Source organism: Sorex araneus, chromosome X (assembly GCF_027595985.1).
Source record: "Sorex araneus isolate mSorAra2 chromosome X, mSorAra2.pri, whole genome shotgun sequence".
In the NCBI taxonomy this organism is placed as follows: domain Eukaryota; kingdom Metazoa; phylum Chordata; class Mammalia; order Eulipotyphla; family Soricidae; genus Sorex; species Sorex araneus.
The window spans coordinates 230228629-230247074 of record NC_073313.1 but is presented as its reverse complement, the minus strand read 5'-3'; the positions used below and the strand labels follow the sequence as shown (position 1 = coordinate 230247074).

General features: G+C 37.9%; 1 protein-coding gene across 2 annotated transcripts in view; it reads right to left on the bottom strand.

Annotated features, from left to right (window-relative positions):
- Positions 1-902: 902 nt before the first annotated feature.
- MOB4 (MOB family member 4, phocein) overlaps positions 903-18446 on the bottom strand; it is a 55174-nt gene continuing 37630 nt past the window's right edge. For both annotated transcript variants that reach the window (XM_055120505.1, XM_004601247.2), the window contains 6 exons: positions 17090-17190; positions 12908-12950; positions 12419-12505; positions 9481-9560; positions 7609-7720; positions 903-7492 (listed from right to left, as the gene is read on the bottom strand). In XM_055120505.1, coding sequence (XP_054976480.1) covers positions 7361-7492; positions 7609-7720; positions 9481-9560; positions 12419-12505; positions 12908-12950; positions 17090-17190 — 555 coding nt within the window. In that variant the 3' untranslated portion in view covers positions 903-7360. The remainder of the gene's footprint in view (positions 7493-7608; positions 7721-9480; positions 9561-12418; positions 12506-12907; positions 12951-17089; positions 17191-18446) is intronic.

Here is an 18446-nt window from a genome sequence, read left to right as displayed (position 1 = left end):
CTTATTTGTACAGAAGTCCTGAAGAATGTATATATTGTGTAATTTCTGGCATGCTTGCAAGTTGCCTAGTGAAAGCTAAAGGCAAAAAAGATTACAGTTAATGACAAGCCTGTTTTAAAATTAGAATTGTAAGGATTTCGAAAGAGGCTTTTTATAAACCAAAAATCACAATAATGTTTAAAACAAGTTGGCAGTGACTTAATGAACACAACTTGCAGCACCTGCATCAAAGGTGCTAACATACACCCTAGAAATACAGGAGGGTCTTAAATTCCTTAATATCCCTATATAATGCACTACACTTCGTTATGTACCAGAGTCTTTCACTGTTACAAACTTTAGGTGAAAAGAGTTTTCACAGCTCCCAAATTTAATCTCCAGAGGCCCAGATGACTGTCAATGTTAAGCTCTGACCCAAAGAAACACTCTTAGGCACAAACAGAAAATTCCACGTAAAATGCAACTTAAGTGGTCGGAGAGATTGTACAGCAGGTAGGCCACTTGTCTTGCATGTGGAAGACCCAGGTTCAATCCCCAGCACCGCATATAGACAGTTGAGAAACCAACTTCTTTAGCCTCATTCCATTTTGCTCTAAGTAGGCGTTACTATATTTTGCAACACCGAGAAAGCAAATGGTAAGCCCTTATCACACTCCTTCCGAACCTAGGAACTCAGTTATATTAAGTGTTGTTGCTATTCCCAGATTTATTTCCCCACTAGCTACAATTATTAAAATAACTAGCTATGCTATTTAGTGCTTTGAAGGAAGTAGAGCTTTTAACTTCTAAACTGTCCATTATTTTTAAGACAGAACTGAGTTACCCAGGAAGCTTTTGAAAACCCAGATTGAAAGCCCTCCCATTATCAATTAAATCAATTCCCCAAAGGTAGAGTCCAAGAATACAGTTTTAAATGTTCTTTTTAATGTACAGAGATTTGAAAAGCATTCTTCCACCACCACCCCCCTTTTTTTTTATCAATCTTGACTGTCTCACAAAGTGGAAAGCAAGGTCTCGGAACCACAGAATGATTACTTTTATGCACCAAAACTCATACCAAGAATTTAGCTATCAATGGATCATTACAAGGACACAGTAAATAGCAATCTGCAGAAAATGATCTCAAGTACAACTTTTTCAGATTTATAGAAAGCATGTGTGAATGGGAAGTATACAGTTTATCACATGCAGAAAACGTAAAGCATTACTGTCAAAGTAAATACTGTTGATAGCATGGAAAACATTTTGAGATCAATAATGTAAGAGGATTCCTAGGATAAGTTGAATAGTAATCTCAAATGTTCACTTCCTAATTCCCAGAAACTGTGACTATTACTTTATATAACAGAAAAGGGGCTTTCCAAATATGATTCGGATATCGAGTTGGAAAATTATCTTGGATTATCCATGCAGGGACAACATCGTAATGAAATATGCCCTTGTGAGAGGGAATGCAGAAAGAGAGTTCACTACAGAAGAGAAGGCAATGAAATAAAGTAGAATTGGAATGATGTGGCCACAAGCTAAAGAACGCCAGCAGCAACTCACAGTGAAAAGACACACAATACAGACTGTCCTGTGGAACCACTAGAAAGAATCAGGAACCCAATTTTAGCCCAATAAAACTGATTCCCTGCTTCTAAGAAACCCTAACAAAATAAACCTAAGTCATTTAGTCTGTAGCAATTTACATTAGCAGAATGAAAAACTATTATATATTTATGATAACAGAATAAAAAGATCTGCATTTATGAAGTTTTGGGCTTCCTTTTTTGGAGGCACACCCACCACTAGTGCTGAGCGAGTTACTTCTGACTCAGTACTCAAGGACCATTCCAGGCTGTGCTCAGGGGACCATGCAGTGCCTGAGATCAAACCCAGGGCTCCTGTAGACAGAGCACACACTCAACATTGGTTTAAATACTCCCCAAATCATCATTTCTCTTGAAAATACACAATTGGCTTAAATATCTAATTGAGAGGCTGGAGAGAAAGTACAGTGGAAAGGGTGCCTGACTTCCATGCAGCAAGCCCAGGTTCCATAACCCTGTGCCCCATTTGGTTCCCAAAATAGTCGAGTGTGATCCCTGAGCAGAGGGCCAGGAGTAAGCCCTGGGCACTGCAAGCCAAACAAAACAAAAACATAATTAGCAGGCCAGACATACAGTGGCTCAGTGGGTAGCACATATGCCTCCCATGTAAGGTTCTAGGTTCATCCCCAGCCATTAAAATAAATAAATAAATAAAGACTTGTCATGGAGGAGGTAACAGAGATTACCCTTAAAAACCAAGTGGGGGTGGGAGCAATAGTATACTGCCTAAGGTGTTTGGTTTACAGGCAGCTGACCAGGTTCAATCCACGACACCCTATACGATTCCCTGAGCCTGCCAGGACTGATTCCTGAGTGCAGAGCCTGGAGTCCTGAGCATCACTGGGTGTGTCCCCCACTCCTAAGAAAAGTAGATAATCAGAATTTGGGGTATGTCACTTCCTAATATAATAAACAACCACACACTGCTTTATCTCTGGTGTTTTCTTGTTCTTTCACTTGAAGGACAGTGACAATATGATGACAAAATCCCATCATTCCTATTTGACTGAACCTCTTACACTTTTAGAAAAAGACCTAAACATTAAGATATTTTTTCCAGACACTGATACTGAGGAAAACCAAAGGCATTCAAAATAGGCAAATAAAGATAAAGAAAAGATTTACAGATTTTATGCACATGCTCCTTTGACAATGACAAGTTTCTATATAATCTAACAAACTATTTTTATATATTTTGGAAGTGGGCACACTTGGCTGTGCTTGGTAGTCATTTCTGGCAGTGCTCAGGGAACCATACAGTGCACTGAATCAAACCCTGGCCTCCTGCATGCAAAGCAAGCACTCTCCCAGCCCCAGTATTTGTTATACAAAACACAAGTGACTCATGAGGTCTACTGAAAATAAAATGGTATGTAGTTTATGCAATTATAAACTACTGTCACCAAGAGCAGAAATCCAGGTCAGAATAAAATTCTCATTTTAAAAATTAACTAATTCTGAATAATATGATTATCCTCAAATCATCACTTGACATACTACTCTCATAAGTTCAAAACATCTTTTTTATTTTTCGGGTTTTTTGTTTTGTTGAGCCACCCAGCACTGCTCCGGGATCATTCATGGCGGGACTCAGAGGACCCTATGTGGTGTTGAGGACCAAATTCAGGTCAGACACATGCAAGGAAAATGCCCTACCCATTGTACTATCACTGCAGCCACTGCATTTATCTTTAGTATTCAGTACTGTACTCTCTAAGTTACATTAGGTTCTCCTATTTAATATGAACCTATATAGATGCAGAAAAATCAAAGAAATGAAGCACTATAATTTCCCAACATGCATAAAATCTCAACACACCACCAAGTGTTCAAGGTAAGGCTCACTGTACCTCTTAGATGAAAAATCTAAGCCTCTAATGTGTTTGGTAGTTTTCTGGTTTTATAGTGTATCCTACACTGATAATGCATAATTTTTCAGGAAACAAATTTGGATGCTTTGACCATCTCAAATAAGTACCTTAACACGTTGTGCCAGGGCCAGAGTAATAATACAGAATGTAGGGAATTAGCTTTGCAGGTAGCCAACACATGTTCGATTCCCAGCATCCACATAGTACCAAAGTCCTCCAGGAGTAAAGCCTGAGTACTACTGGGTGTGGCGTAATCCGCCCCCCCCAAAAAAAAAACATGTGCCAACATACCTGTAGCATCTGCACAATTAACAACTAGCTGCATTCAAGAAATGAAAATCAACTACTTTCCTAATAATTTGCATAATATGAAAGAAAAACATTAAGAAATCTTAGCAGAGCTCAAGGATGCAGACAGTGGTAAGGGAGCACTTGCCATGCAGGAGTGAGACCCAGGATTCAATACCTAGCACACGCAAAAACAAAGAAAAAGAAATAGATAGAAGAAAGATCAAAGCGTTAGAGCACATGTTTTTTTTTTTTTTTTTTTTTTTTTTTTTTTTGCTTTTTGGGTCACACCCGGCGATGCACAGGGGTCACTCCTGGCTCATGCACTCAGGAATCACCCCTGGCGGTGCTCAGGGGACCATATGGGATGCTGGGATTCGAACCCGGGTCGGCCGCGTGCAAGGCAAACGCCCTACCCGCTGTGCTATCACTCCAGCCCCTAGAGCACATGTTTTACATGCAAGACGCCAGGGTTCAATTCCCCGAACTTCATGGTCCTGAGTACCACAAGAGGGCAACCCCGAACACTGAGCCAGGTATTAAGCCCTGCATTGGCAGGTGTAGCCCCCAATATAAACAAACAAGTAAATCTTAGCAAATTTATGAGACAATAAAAAAAAATCAGGCATGTAAAATACAGTAAGATGAACTATGCAAATAAAACCACAGGCAACCACAAAGGAAAAAAGTCATCATATAGAGAGTAGGCAAGCATATTAAGGGAAAAATAATCTGTTCTACTACCATGAATTTATGTCAGTCATGGATTTTAAAAATTTTCCTGCTATTAAAAAAGTATTAATTGATTGAAATTAACTGGATAACCTTTGGAAAGGTCAATTTAACCACTCAAGAAAGAAATGTACACAAAGAATTATGCTATGAAACAGGAACATAAATTACTGTTATTTTCCTTTCCAGATATGAGAGAAAAAGAATTAACTATATAATTAAAGTAACTTTATGGAAAGAAAAAAAAAATTAACTTCTGGGTCACAGAGATAGCTCAAAGGGCTAAGAAGACACTTTGCACTTGGGAGGCCCAAATTTGATCCCTTCACATAATCATGAGAACCACAGGAAGCAATCACTAGCACAAAGCTGGAATAACCCCTATCGCCAGGTGTGGCCCAACACCCCCCTCCACTAATAATAAAATGACTAGAATACTTTAAAGGGGGATAAAATAATCCAAACTGGGCCAGGGATGTGACCATGTGGCTTGTATATGTAAGGCCCAAAGTTAGAATTCTAGTAGCATAAAAATAATAAATAAAATAATTCAAACAAAAAGCAGAGCTTGGGACTGGAGTGATAGCACAGCGGGTAGGGCATTTGCCTTGCATGCGGCTGACCTGGGTTTGATTCCCAGCATCCCATATGGTCCCCTGAGCACCGCCAGGAGTAATTCCTGAGTGCAGAGCCAGGAATAACCCCTGTGCATTGCCAGGCGTGACCCAAAAAGCCAAAAAAAAAAAAAAAAAAAAAAAAAAAGCTGAGCTTAACTTCCTCATCACAAGAATTATAATGTCTACCTCCTCTAGTCTTAGAATCGCAATTTATAAATCAATGGTTTACCAGGCTCAATTTGTAAATATTGTTTAGGTATGTGTGCATTTTCAAAATTCTATAAATTGTATTAAGGAAAAAGTTTTATTCAGGTTTTATCCCATTTAGTGAGTAAGTCAAATTCATGCTGCAATGAATACAAATGAGATGTCAATATGAATACAAAAGCAAGAATACAAACTGATGTTTTCTTTGGGGGATTTTTTTTTATGATCGATTCCAAATACAGTACAGGGAGAGGAAATGAGTAAGAAAAAATTAAATGGTAAAATGGTACTATTTCCCTGTTAACACCAAGCTACATTATGCAAAATGTGTTTCAAAATATTAGCCAGACTATCAATCCCAGCTACTGTCTTGGTTCAATACTCATTAGTAACAGAAATCTATGAAGACACCATCTAGAGAGAACAGCTCTATCATCTACATATCACTTCTAAACTCAGTAGTTTAGTCTCTCAATTTAGCAAGCTTATGTAAAACGTACTATTCCCATTGGTATTTATACTGACATTAATATAAATGCATAATTTTAAAGTCAACATTCCTTTAACTGTGAACATAAAACTTCTGAAAATATAATTGTGGGATGGGTAATGATTAACTGCTGAGAAAGCACTGTTCAAATATGTTGGCAGGCTTAGAAAGGTAAATATATATACACTCTCATTATGCTACCATTTCCCACAGTTTTGCTGTACAATGTTTCATAATGATATGCTATTTCCTCACATTTGAAAAAATAATCAACTAAAATTTATATATTTTCATCTTCATTTAAAAATAACCTTTTTAAATGAAAAACAAGTTCCTTATGTTTCTTCAGTCTTTCATGTTGGATTTAAATTTTTTTTCACTACACGTACATTTTTCACCTTTTTTAGCCTAATTACAACCAGTTTGGCAATTAATAGGAGCTCTAGTGCTTTGTTAAAAACAGTTTTCAGTAGATTGTAAGATTTTAAAATCTGTAGCTGAAGTTTTCTTAAGACAATCATAACAAAGTCCATTCATCAACACCTGTGAACTATTTAAAAAAAAACACATGTGCATACAATTCAAACATAAATTTTGTGGGGAGAGGGCAGAAAATAAATATATTTCTAAACTCTGTTTAAATACCTGCCTAGATGGTTAGATGAAGAGATTAATTTGACTAATAGGAAGAGCTAAACTATTATAAAGATTGCTTCCAAGTACTTAGAACAATTTTGAAAGATGAAGCTATATCAATACATTTTTCCTGTAGTGTAATATAATCGCTCATATGAGGTAAAATCTGAAAGCAATTAATAAAAATATTAATAGGGATAAGTCACTATTAAATCAGTCTGAAAAGAAGCTTCTGGCTAATGTAGTTTGGGGAGGGAGTAAGGGAAAAACTGGGTATATTCCAGTGGGAATATCACTTATATGCCTTATGTATGTAAGAGTTCATTGTTGCAGAAAGATAAATTCCTCCCAAGAGTGCTGCCTAGGATATACTTTACGTAGCATACAGTAAGATTATTTAAGAATTATTAAAATTTTACATTTATATTTGATATATATGGTTATGTATGTGGGTCGAAAGTTATTAAAACTTTAAAACATCGATCTCATTTTTTAAAAGTCTGAACTAGGTACTACAGAATTTTCTTGAATTTCTAAACCCTAGGAAGAAATATTACTATTTATTAAGTGGTCTGTGCAAAACTTGAAGCTCATCTTTTTATAGAGGGGTTTATTTGATGAGGATTGTGATCCAATGATTGTTTAGCAGCAATTTTACCAAACTGTAAATTCTTTTATTAACAGGCATTATAAACAGATAATACTAATCTTATATTTAAAAACCATGAGTGCCACACTAGTGAATATACAGCTCATGAATAACTTAAAAAGTATTTCCCATTTAAAAGGCAACACACAGCATACAAAAACCTATACTAAACAAAAAGCTATAATATGAATACATGATTGATGTGTCTAAAATGATATATATACAGTACATAATTAATGTTAATTATGTGATCAGTACATTTTTCTGTATGATTCCCTTCATGCTTCACTTTCCCCCGAAACTGAATTCTGAACTTCCTCTTCTAAAATTGGTACAATCAGGTTATCCTTGGACATCAAATTATATTTCATCACGAATTTAGTAAACCGATGACACAAAAATGTTTCATTCTGTAGAGGAAGAAAAAAATGTTACTTTAACATCCAATACAAACAAAAACAATACAAAAAAATTACACTGTTATTCAGACATTAATTAATCAGGACAACTGACAAAATATACTTACTTCATACTCATCAAATATCTGCCGGTGATGAAAATAAGCATGTGAAAATATTCTGTAAATCCTACGGCATACTGATCCTAGTTTTGCTACAGATGATTCCTTTATGCTAACCCTAAAAATATAAAAGAAACAGAAATCACATTTCTAGAGAAAGCAATCATATATATTTAAAAAAAAAAACAAACACAGATCCATAAAGTTGTATAGATCTTTGGTAGAAAATAATCTAATTTTCTCAATTCATAAATGTGGAAAATGCTAACAGTAAGTAGCAAGGGTCAGACTAGAACTGTTGTTTATTTTTGGGGGCTTTAGGCCAGACCTGGTGATGCTCAGAGGTTACTCCTGGAGTTATACTCAGGATTACTCCTCGTGGTGCTCAGGAAACCATCTGGGACCCCAGGAATTGAACCTGGGTTGGCTGTGTGCAAGGCAAATTTCCCACCAAAATTCCCTACTAATGCTCCAGCCCCAAGACTAGAACTGTTCTTAATTCTTTGATCAGTTGTTTTTTTAATCTATGTACCTAAATTAAATTCATAATAGTCTGGAAATTTAATGAAATTAAAATAAATTCCTGACACATCAAAATTTACTAAAACATACACTTACAACATGAATAAGATGCCAACTAGGAATCAATAACTGAAAAGTATTATTATACTGAAACAGGACTTGAACTTATTTTTGTTTTGCTTTTGGACCACACCTGGCAATACTCAGAGCTTACTCCTGGCTCTGCACGCAGGGACCAACTCTTGGCAGGGCTTGGGGGATCATATGGGATACCGGGGATTGAATGCATATTGACAACCATGTGCAAGGCAAATGCTCTACCCATTGTACTATTGCTCTGGTCACAAAACTTGATTTTTTTGAAACCTAGTTTGATATCTTTTTTCAAAAACATGTGTATAGGATACAAATATGTGTAAGAGGCAAAAAACATTTTTTTCATGTGTTTTATATAAACTCTTATAAGTTAATAATATATGGTAAAGAAAATTTTCAATTCTATTCACCTCATAAACAAGTATCTTACTAGAACAAAAGGTTGGCCACAAACTTCATCAATAATGAATTACAGTATATACAGGCTTCAATTCTGATGTTTAAAATTTATGAACTAGAGCCAGAGCTACAGTAAAGAGTCAAGGCATTTGCTTCTTAAAAGACCAGTCTGATCCCCAGCATGGCACCACACGATCCCTGAGCAGAGGGCCTGTAACAGTAGCCTCTAGATACTATGAGGTGTGGCCCCAACCCCAACCCCAACCCCCAACTCCTCAAAAAAATCTGTAAAGACAGGAATAAGGATTTCCTCTAAAGCAGTTTAATGAAGAGAGTTGGAGGAACAGACAATAGGTAGGGTGCATGCCTTGCATGTGACCAACTAGGGGTCGATTCCTGGCATTCCATATAGTCCCCATAGCCCTGCCACAGTGATCCCAGAGCACAGAGGCAGGAGCAAACCCTGAGCACTGCTGGTGTGGTCTAAAGACAAAAATTAAATAAATAAAATGAAACAGTTCAATTTTGCAAACTCTGATCTTTAGGAAGCTATCTAAGAAAGGACTAACTATATGTAAGAGACTTAAGAAATCAAGCCACCAAATACCTCAATCTCAATCATGAGAAGGAAAGTCTTACAGAATGATTATAGCAGTAGTCAACTCTACTACTAAACTGGCTGTTACCTCGAGTCAAATCTGCTGCCTTTAATTTAATTACAACCTGAATTCCAAAACTTAAATGATCTTGAACAAGTCAAACATAAAATAGAAAAAAATATTTTAGACCTACAGAACATAATGCAGTTCCAGAATATTCTATTAAATTTAAAGTCCAACACCATGTTTAATTTTTGTTTACCTGCTGGGAAAATATTTATTGCTATTCAGAAGACATGCAGCACCATCAAGTGTGTGTCTAGTATAGTCTATAGCAGGACACTAAAAGAAAGGATTAAAAAAATTAACAAGTTCATCTCGTAAGATTGGCTCTATTTTTTTTTATATCAAATACATTTTTATACAGATACCCCAACAATGACCTCCCCACCCAATAAACAACCCCAAAGTATATTGTAATAGATTTTTAGTATTTTTCCCCCTAGGAACACTCAAAAATGTTTCATATAAACTCATAGCAATAGTGTTCATATGAGAGGGAAAGCCTTAGCGAATGACATACAGCAATAGGGAGTGCCCTAGGAGTCAATAGCTTAAAGAAGAGAGTACAGCTAGGAAGCACTCAAAACACATAATTTAGATATGCTGAGCCCTCTGATTTATAACAAATAGATCAGAAGTTACCTTTTCTTCAAAAATGCCTTCTTACATCCTAGGAAACATCTAATATGTCCCCGGAACCCTACCAACAATCTAGGTGAAAAAAATCTAACAATCTGTGGTGAAATCTAAAAAAAATCTAACAATTTTTGGTGAAAAAATTCACCAAAGAATGTTCTCCTTGAACCCCCTCCACGTTTGTAAATTTGTTTTTATTTTAATAAACCATTTTTATCTTACTTCACATACCAGAAACAATAAACGTCTTAATAAAGTAAAATTAAAACTATGGATTTATTCTCTTCACCTAGGACAGAGAGAATCACGAAAAGAAACACTAGGCCATAAATGCCCAAGAACAGATGAATGGATTAAGAAACTATGCCACATCTACACAATGGAATACTATGCAGCTATTAGGAAAAATGAAGTCATGAAATTTGCCTATAAATGGAGGATATGGAGAGTATCATGTTGAGTTAAATGAATCAGAAAGAGAGGGACAGAATATAGAATGACTGAATTCATTTGTGACATACAGTAATATATATGTAGTAGAAGACTAATATCCATGGCGAGGAAAAACAGGGGCTAGAAGGACTAGTTAATGGTTGGAACTAGCAACAAATATGTGTGGAATTGAGGGTAGGTAAGATAGAGGAGAGACCAGTATGACAATAATAGCTGGGAATTATCACGCTGGACAAGATCTGAGTGTTAAAAGTAGGTAAAGGAATATTCTTGATAACTTTTCAGTATCAATATTGCAAATCACAATGCCCAAAAGTAGGAGGGGGTGGGAGAGGGAGAGGAGAGAAACTGAGGGAGGAAAGGAGGAGAGGGAGAAAGAGGGGGGGTGGAGAGGGAGAGAGAAAAAGAGAGGGAGAGAGAGGGAAAGAAAAAGAGAGACAGGGAGGGAGGGGGGGAGAGAAAAGAAAATCGCCTACCTCTGGGGTCAGGGGTCAAGGATGATGGGAGGGAACCTGGGGACACTAGTGGAGGGATAGCGATAGTGTTGGAATACTGTATGACTGAAATCTAATCATGAACAACTTCGTAGGGGTCTATCTCACAGTGATTCAATAAAAAAGTGCAAGAAAAAAAAGAAAAAAGAACACTAGGCCAGAGATATGGCTTAAATGTCAGGTAAATGCCTTGCAGATGCAAGACCCTGGGTTTGATCCCCAGCACATTACCCACTGAGCACGTTAGGTGTGCAGCTGTCTCAACAATTTTTTAACTGCTTAATTGCCAGTAGTGACCCCTGAGCACAGCCAGGAGTAAGCCCTGTGCACTACCAGGTTGTGGCAAACAACTCCCAACCAGCAAGCAACAATAACAGCCAAAAAAAAAAAAAAAAAAAAAAAACCCACCCTAAAGACTGAGAAGGAGGGGCTGGAAGGACAATAGAGTGGATCTTGCATGTGGCTGACCTGGGTTCCATCCCTGGTATCCCACATGGTCCCCCAAGCACTGCCAGGAGCAATTCCTGAGTGTAGAGCCAGGAATAACCCGAACCTCAAGGGGTATGACCCAAAACCGGAAACCAAACCAAACAAAAATCCCAAATTAAAAAAAAAACTGAGAAGGAACCAGGAATCAACTCACAGTTTCCAAACTTATTTCGCCTGTCACCTCCTTTTCAGAAAAATAAAAGCACTTACTGCCCCATTGGAAATCTACCATTCATAAGCAAACAAACACAAAGCCCACACCACAACTGCACCAGATGAGACTACCACCCCCTGGAAAATACTGCAATGCCCCCCAGGAGTGGTTTCACCCACTTTGGGAAACTGAAACAGAAGAAAAAAAATTAGAGAAATGCTGATAATTATACTATCTTCTGTTTAATATTTAGGGAAAAAGTAGATGTGATATCGGCACAATGTTATAACACACTGCAAACTGGATACTTTTATTTTCAAGAACTTTCTTTACTATTTGCATGAAAGGGCAGAAGAAGAGAGTGGGAGAAGGGGGAAGGAAAAAGGTGCAAGGAAAGCACCTTACTCACTATACTATGTCTCTGGCTCCATTAGGTCACTGTCACTGTTATCCTGTTGCTCATCGATTTGTTCAAGCGGGCACAGTAACGTCTCTCATTGTGAGACTTACTGTTACTATGTTTGGCATATCCAATACACCATGGGTAGCTTGCCAGGCTCTGCTGTGCGGGCACAATACTCTTGGTAGCTTGCCAGGCTCTCCGAGAGGGACGGGGAAATCGAACACGGGTCAGCCGCGTGAAAGGCGAATGCCCTACTGCTGTGCTATCGTTCCAGCCCCCCTATTAGGTATGTTTTTTTTTTTTTCTTTTTTGGGTCACATCTGGCAATGCTCAGGAGTTACTCCTGGCTCTGCCCTCAGGAATTATTCTTGGTGGTGCTTAGGGGATCATATGGGATGCCAGGAATCGAACTTGGGTCAGCCACATGCAAAGTAATCACCTTACCTGCTTTTCTATTGATCCAGCCCCTATTAGCAATGATCTTAACACTTATTTTGTAAATTCTCACCTCTTTTGGAGTTTTATGAGCTGCACAAAGAAAAATCCATTGTTCAGTTGCTGTCATCTGAGTGCAAGTATCTGGATGGCATTCACTCTATTAAAAATATCAAAAAGTCATATTTTTAATATGTAAAATAACAATGATGTTTGACATTTTGGTACTACAGTTCATGTAAAAGTCTAGCAGAAAATAATCAGAAATTTTGAATTTTTTTTTTTTTTTTTTTTTGCTTTTTGGGTCACACCCGGCGATGCTCAGGGGTTACTCCTGGCTTTGCACTCAAGAATTACTCCTGGCGGTGCTCGGGGGACCATAATATGGGATGCCGGGGATCGAACCCGGGTCGGCCGCGTGCAAGGCAAACGCCCTACCCGCTGTGCTATCGCTCCGGCCCCAAAAAAATAATCAGAAATTTTGAAACAGCTTGCAAACACATTAAATTAAAAAAAAAAAATTAGAACTTTCATTATAGTTTTAACTTAAAGAAAATATTACCTGAAGTTTGACAGCAAGACCATTTAGCTCCAGGCAGAACTGCCTAAAAATGTAAATACATAAATGAAAAATTTTATCTATTCTCCAGTTATTTTTGTAACATTAACTATAGTAAAAGAAACTCAACAATGCCTTCCTTCCTCCAGTAATACTACCTGAACTAACATGGCAAATTTCTTGCAAAGACCTAACAGATTTTTAAAACACAAAATCAAAAACTAAAATCTTAACATTCACTTATCAGCGTTCAGTGAGTTGATAAAATCTTACAATGTGAAAATTGGCACAATTTTTCTGAGTAACTTAGAACACCCTTAGGAAATGTGATTTAAAAAAAAACTAAGAATCTATTTTAATAAAACTATCAGAAGTGCATTCAAATATATTTAATACACATACACACACACAAAGACGATCACTGAAACTATGTATATATATATGCATATATCTGTGAGAAATTCATGAAATACCCTAAATGACTAGCAACTGAATAGTAAAATGTTAGTATATACATAAGCATAAAAAGAATGCATGCATATGTACACAGTAAAGATTTGAGTGTGCAAAAATCTACATTAACAACACAAAGAAAAGTCTAGATGGCATAAATTATGATGTTTTCCAAATATTATCTTGATTATAAACATGTTCCTCTTACAAACTTCAAACACAACGAAAGATACACTGCAGAAGATGAAAGTCCTCTATAATTCTATCACCTTGCTCAATGAAAACATTTATTGTTTAATGAAAATATGAACTTCTATGCAGATTGAAATATTATGATCATATACATAATTTTTAACTTGCATTGTTGCTCAATGGACTCTAAACTTTTTAATGATACACTTTCCTTCTAAATTACCAAACTAAGAACTACAAGGCACAGAATAATGTCTGAAATACACTAATTGTTATCTTGCTTTTTTTGAAAAAATGGTGAGAGGGCTTAAATCAGGGCCACACACATGTGAAAGCAAGTGGTTTTCCCTCTAAACTAAATCCCTGGACACAACAAATATTTCTGAATAAATGAATAAATGAAGAATGGAGAAAATTACATGACAATGATATAATCTTCTCTCTCGCTTTTTTTTTTTGGCCACACCTGGCGATGCACAGGGATTACTTCTGGCTCATGCCCTCAAGAATTACTCCTGGAGGTGCTCGGGGGACCATATGGGATGCTAGAAATTGAACCTGGGTCGGCCGCGTGCACAGCAAATGCCCTACCCAATGTGCTATCACTCCAGCCCCAATATAATCATTTTTTTAACAGACTGATATTTAATGAGAAGGCAATTCTCTACACACAAACTTACTCAATAACTATCAAAATGCTGAATGTTGTCCAAAAATCGTATCAAATTAAATAATCACTATTATTCTTATCACATCCCTTCTACTGCCCTACATCAAACAACTTCAAGCTACATGTTTTGAAGTTGTTTTCATATAACTTAGCGGTAATAAACAAATGGTGATAAGTAAGATTGCCTTACTCTTTTTTAGGATTTTGGGGCCACACCACTCAGTGCTTAGTGAGTATCCCTAGTCATGGCTCTTGTGCTCAGGAAGGAACCCTGATGATGCTAGGAGAATCATATGCAGTGCCAGGGATCTAATCAGGGTACTTTAAATAAGCAATGCCTTATCTCTACCTCCTGTACCTCCTCCTGTACCTCCTCTCTTGGCCCTAAGCAAAATTTTTTAATCCAACCCAACCCACTCTAGCCAACAGCAAAATTAAGCAGATCTGGTAACCTCATGAGTACAAACTGTGGCAAAGAATGAAAATCTTCACTGTATCACTGTCATCCCATTGCTTACCGATTTGCTCGAGTGAGCACCAGTAACATCTCCATTGTGAGAGTTGTTACTGTTTTTGGCATATCCAATACGCCACAGGTAGCTTGCCAGGCTCTGCCGTGGGGATGAGATACTCTTGGTAACTTGTCAGGGTCTCTGAGAGGGGCGGAGGAATCGAACCAGGGTTGGCCGTGTGCAAGGCAAACGCCCTACCTGCTGTACTATGGCTCCAGCCCGTTCAAATAAGTTAACATCAAAAATTAATAAAAAGGGCTAAGAGTGACAGTACACCAGGTAGGGCACTGGCCTTGCACATGGCCGACCCAACTTAGATTCCCAATACCCCATACAGTCCCCCAGTGATCCATGAGTGCAGAAACAAGAGTAAACCCTGTGTACCACCAGGTGTAGTCCAAAAACAATGCCTCCCCTCAATTAAAAAAGCTAAAAATAAAAAATCAAAAGGCTCCATCTGAAATCATATGTTTTGTTTGGTCAACTAGAAAGATGTACCCAATAATGGGGCCAGATAGTACTTAGCTGCAAGTGCAGGCAAGGCACTTGCCTTGAACACAGCCAACCTGGTTTCAGTCCCCATGCACCCATATGGTCCTCAGAGTCCTGCCAGGAATGATCCCTAAGCACCGAGTCAGAAGTAAGCCCTGAACATCACTGGATCAAAAAGAAAAACAAAAAAGATTTATACAATAAAGCTAGGAATGTGATCCAACTGCCTTTAGAGGCACTGGATCAAAAAAAAAAAAAGAGAGAGAAGGAGGCACAACAGAGATGCAGCTCAAAGGCAGAGAGCTTTTGATAATATTTTGGTAAAATAATATTAAATATTAGAGCCTTGGATGTATTAAGCTCTAGATTTGATTCTTGAAAAAACACAGACAGACAGACAGACAGACAGACACATACACACACACCTGTGCAAGAAGCCTACAGCATATATTTTTTTTAAAAAGCCTTGTCTAAAGTGGAGGCACTTGGATTTGGGGCACTTGGTATAGTGGGTAGCACTCAGCTGACCCAGGTTTGATCTCTGTCACCCTATAGGTCCCCCAGTCTATCAGGAGTGATCCCTGAGCATAGAGCCAGGTGTAAGCCCAAAGTACTGCCATATGTGACCCAAAACCAAAAATAAGTAAGGTTGAAGCACTCATCACAGAAAATGTCAACCAGTTTATTCATAGGAAAAGCCATACTTCTAATCCACAAATTTAAAAACCAAATTAAAAATAACAAATTCAAATATACATCACCTATCTACCAACTTATCCCAGCTCCAATTTACATTAGTAAATTAATGACTTCAAAAAACTATCTAGTAACTCAATATAGTATTTCTAAAGTTTAATCTACCTATGCACTAGTCATTAATTTTCTTTCTTCGTGTTTGTTTGTTTCTGAGCCATACCCAGTGATACTCAGAGACTATCCTTGTTCTGGGATCACTCCTGGCAATGCCTGGAAGGACATGCAGTACTGGGCATCAAGCCTAGGATTCTCACATGAAAAGCATGTAATCCAGCCCTTTCAGCCATCTCCCTGGTCCTTTGATAATTTACTGATTAAAATAATATTTTCAAAAGCCAGAGAAAATATTGTCAGGGGTTGAAGAAATAGTATAGTGGGTAGAGTTCTTGCCTTGCATACAAACAACCCAGGTTCAATCCTCGGCACCTCCTATGGCCCATTAAGTACCTTCAAAAGTGATGCCTGATGGGGGTCCAAGCAATAGTACAGTGGGTAGAGTGCTTCCCTTGCACACAGCCAACCCATGTTTGACACCCAGCGCCACATATGGTTCCTGGAGGCGGCTAGGAGTAATTCCAGAGCACAGAGACAGGGAGTAAGCCCTGAGCACCACTGGGTGTAGCCCCAAAACAACAACAACAACAAAGAGTGATGCTTGAGCACCATCAGGTGTGGACCAAAACCAAATACAAAACCAAACACAAAAATAGCATTATAATTAATTTTTATTTACCAAAGGGGTGGCTAAAGTTCAAAGCAGACTATAGATAACTCATAAAAAAACAAGCCTCGACTAGGACATAGAGGGTTAACCTCTATAAAGAAAATAAACAGAAATGATTATAATTAAGAGATATAATTAAAAGAAAACATGTAAACAGATAATATAGCCCAAACTTATAAAGTAGAAAACAGTAAGTAAATTGTAAAACTGAAAATACAAAAGTTAAGGGAAAATAAAACACAAATGCTTTAAATTCGGGTCTTTAAATTCGGTCTGGGAGATAACACAGGGGTAAGGTTCTTGCCTTGCATATTGCTGACCCTAGTTCCATACCAAGTACTGCTGGGTGTGGTCCAACTCCCTCCCAACCAAAAAGAAGGGCCTACCTTAAATGTTCATATTTCCATACACCTTCATCTTGGCCTTCAGGTGGTTCAAGAATTTTGTCAATATTGGAACAATCTGCTCTTATGTTCTGTTGAATATACTACAAAGAAATTCTTATGGTTAATTGAAATACAGTAAGTTTTATTTAAGATATAAAAAAACTAATAAGTACTCTTATCATTCAACTTGTGGATCATGTTAAAAATTGAAAACCAAATACAGAATTAGTATCTCTGAAGAAGGTAATTCTTACTTATTCTTCTTGTTTTGTTTTTGGCAGCACTCCGTGATGCTCAGGTGTTACTCCTGGCTCTGCACTCAGGAAATTACTCCTGACAGTGCTTGGGCGACCAAATGAGATGCCGTGCACCAAATCCAAGTTGACCACAAGCAAGGCAAGCGCTCTGCCCGCTGTATTTCCTTCTCCAGCCCCAATTTTTACCTATTCTTATTCATTTCAGGTTCTTAAGATTGCATCTACTACAGAAATGTAGATATGGTATACCAGGATTGAAACTGGAATCAAAATGATAAACCCATAATTTCCATATGAACATAAAATACATGAAGATTCAAACTTGTGAAACAATAAAGCATACACAGGGGAAGGAACTACAACAATAAAAACTTAGTGACTATACTTAAAAAGTGTACATGCTTATTCATAACAAAAAGCCCTTTACACTTAATGTAAAATCAAAAAAGAACATAAAACATAGATAATGGGGCCAGAGAGATAGTACAGCAGGTAAGGCACAAACCAAGTCTTTCCAGGTTTGTTCCCCGGTATCCTATAAGGTCCCTTGAGTGATTCCTGAATGCATAGTTAGGATTATCCCCTGAGCATCACTGGGTGTGGCTCCCAAACAAACAAACAAAAAAACAAAAAAACAGAAAAAAATAGAGACTAAAAAAATAATTGAGGGGCCGGAGTGATAGCACAGCGGGTAGGGCGTTTGCCTTGCACGCGGCCGAGCGGACAACCTGGGTTCGATCCCCAGCATCCCATATGGTCCCCCAAGCACTGCCAGGAGCAATTCCTGAGTGCAAAGCCAGGAGTAACCCCTGAGCATCGCTGGGTGTGACCGAAAAAGAAAATAAATAAATAAATAATTGAACAGATAACATGGTTTGGCTATTGTCTTGTCAAAGTACTGAGTAGAGTGGGGCTGGAATGATAGCACAGCGAGTAGGGCGTTTGCCTTGCACGCAGCCGACCCGGGTTTGAATCCCAGCATCCCATATGGTCCCCTGAGCACCGCCAGGAGTGATTCCTGAGTGCAGAGCCAGGAGTAACCCCTGTGCATCGCCGGGTGTGACCCAAAAAGGAAAAAAAAAAAAAAGTACTGAGTAGAG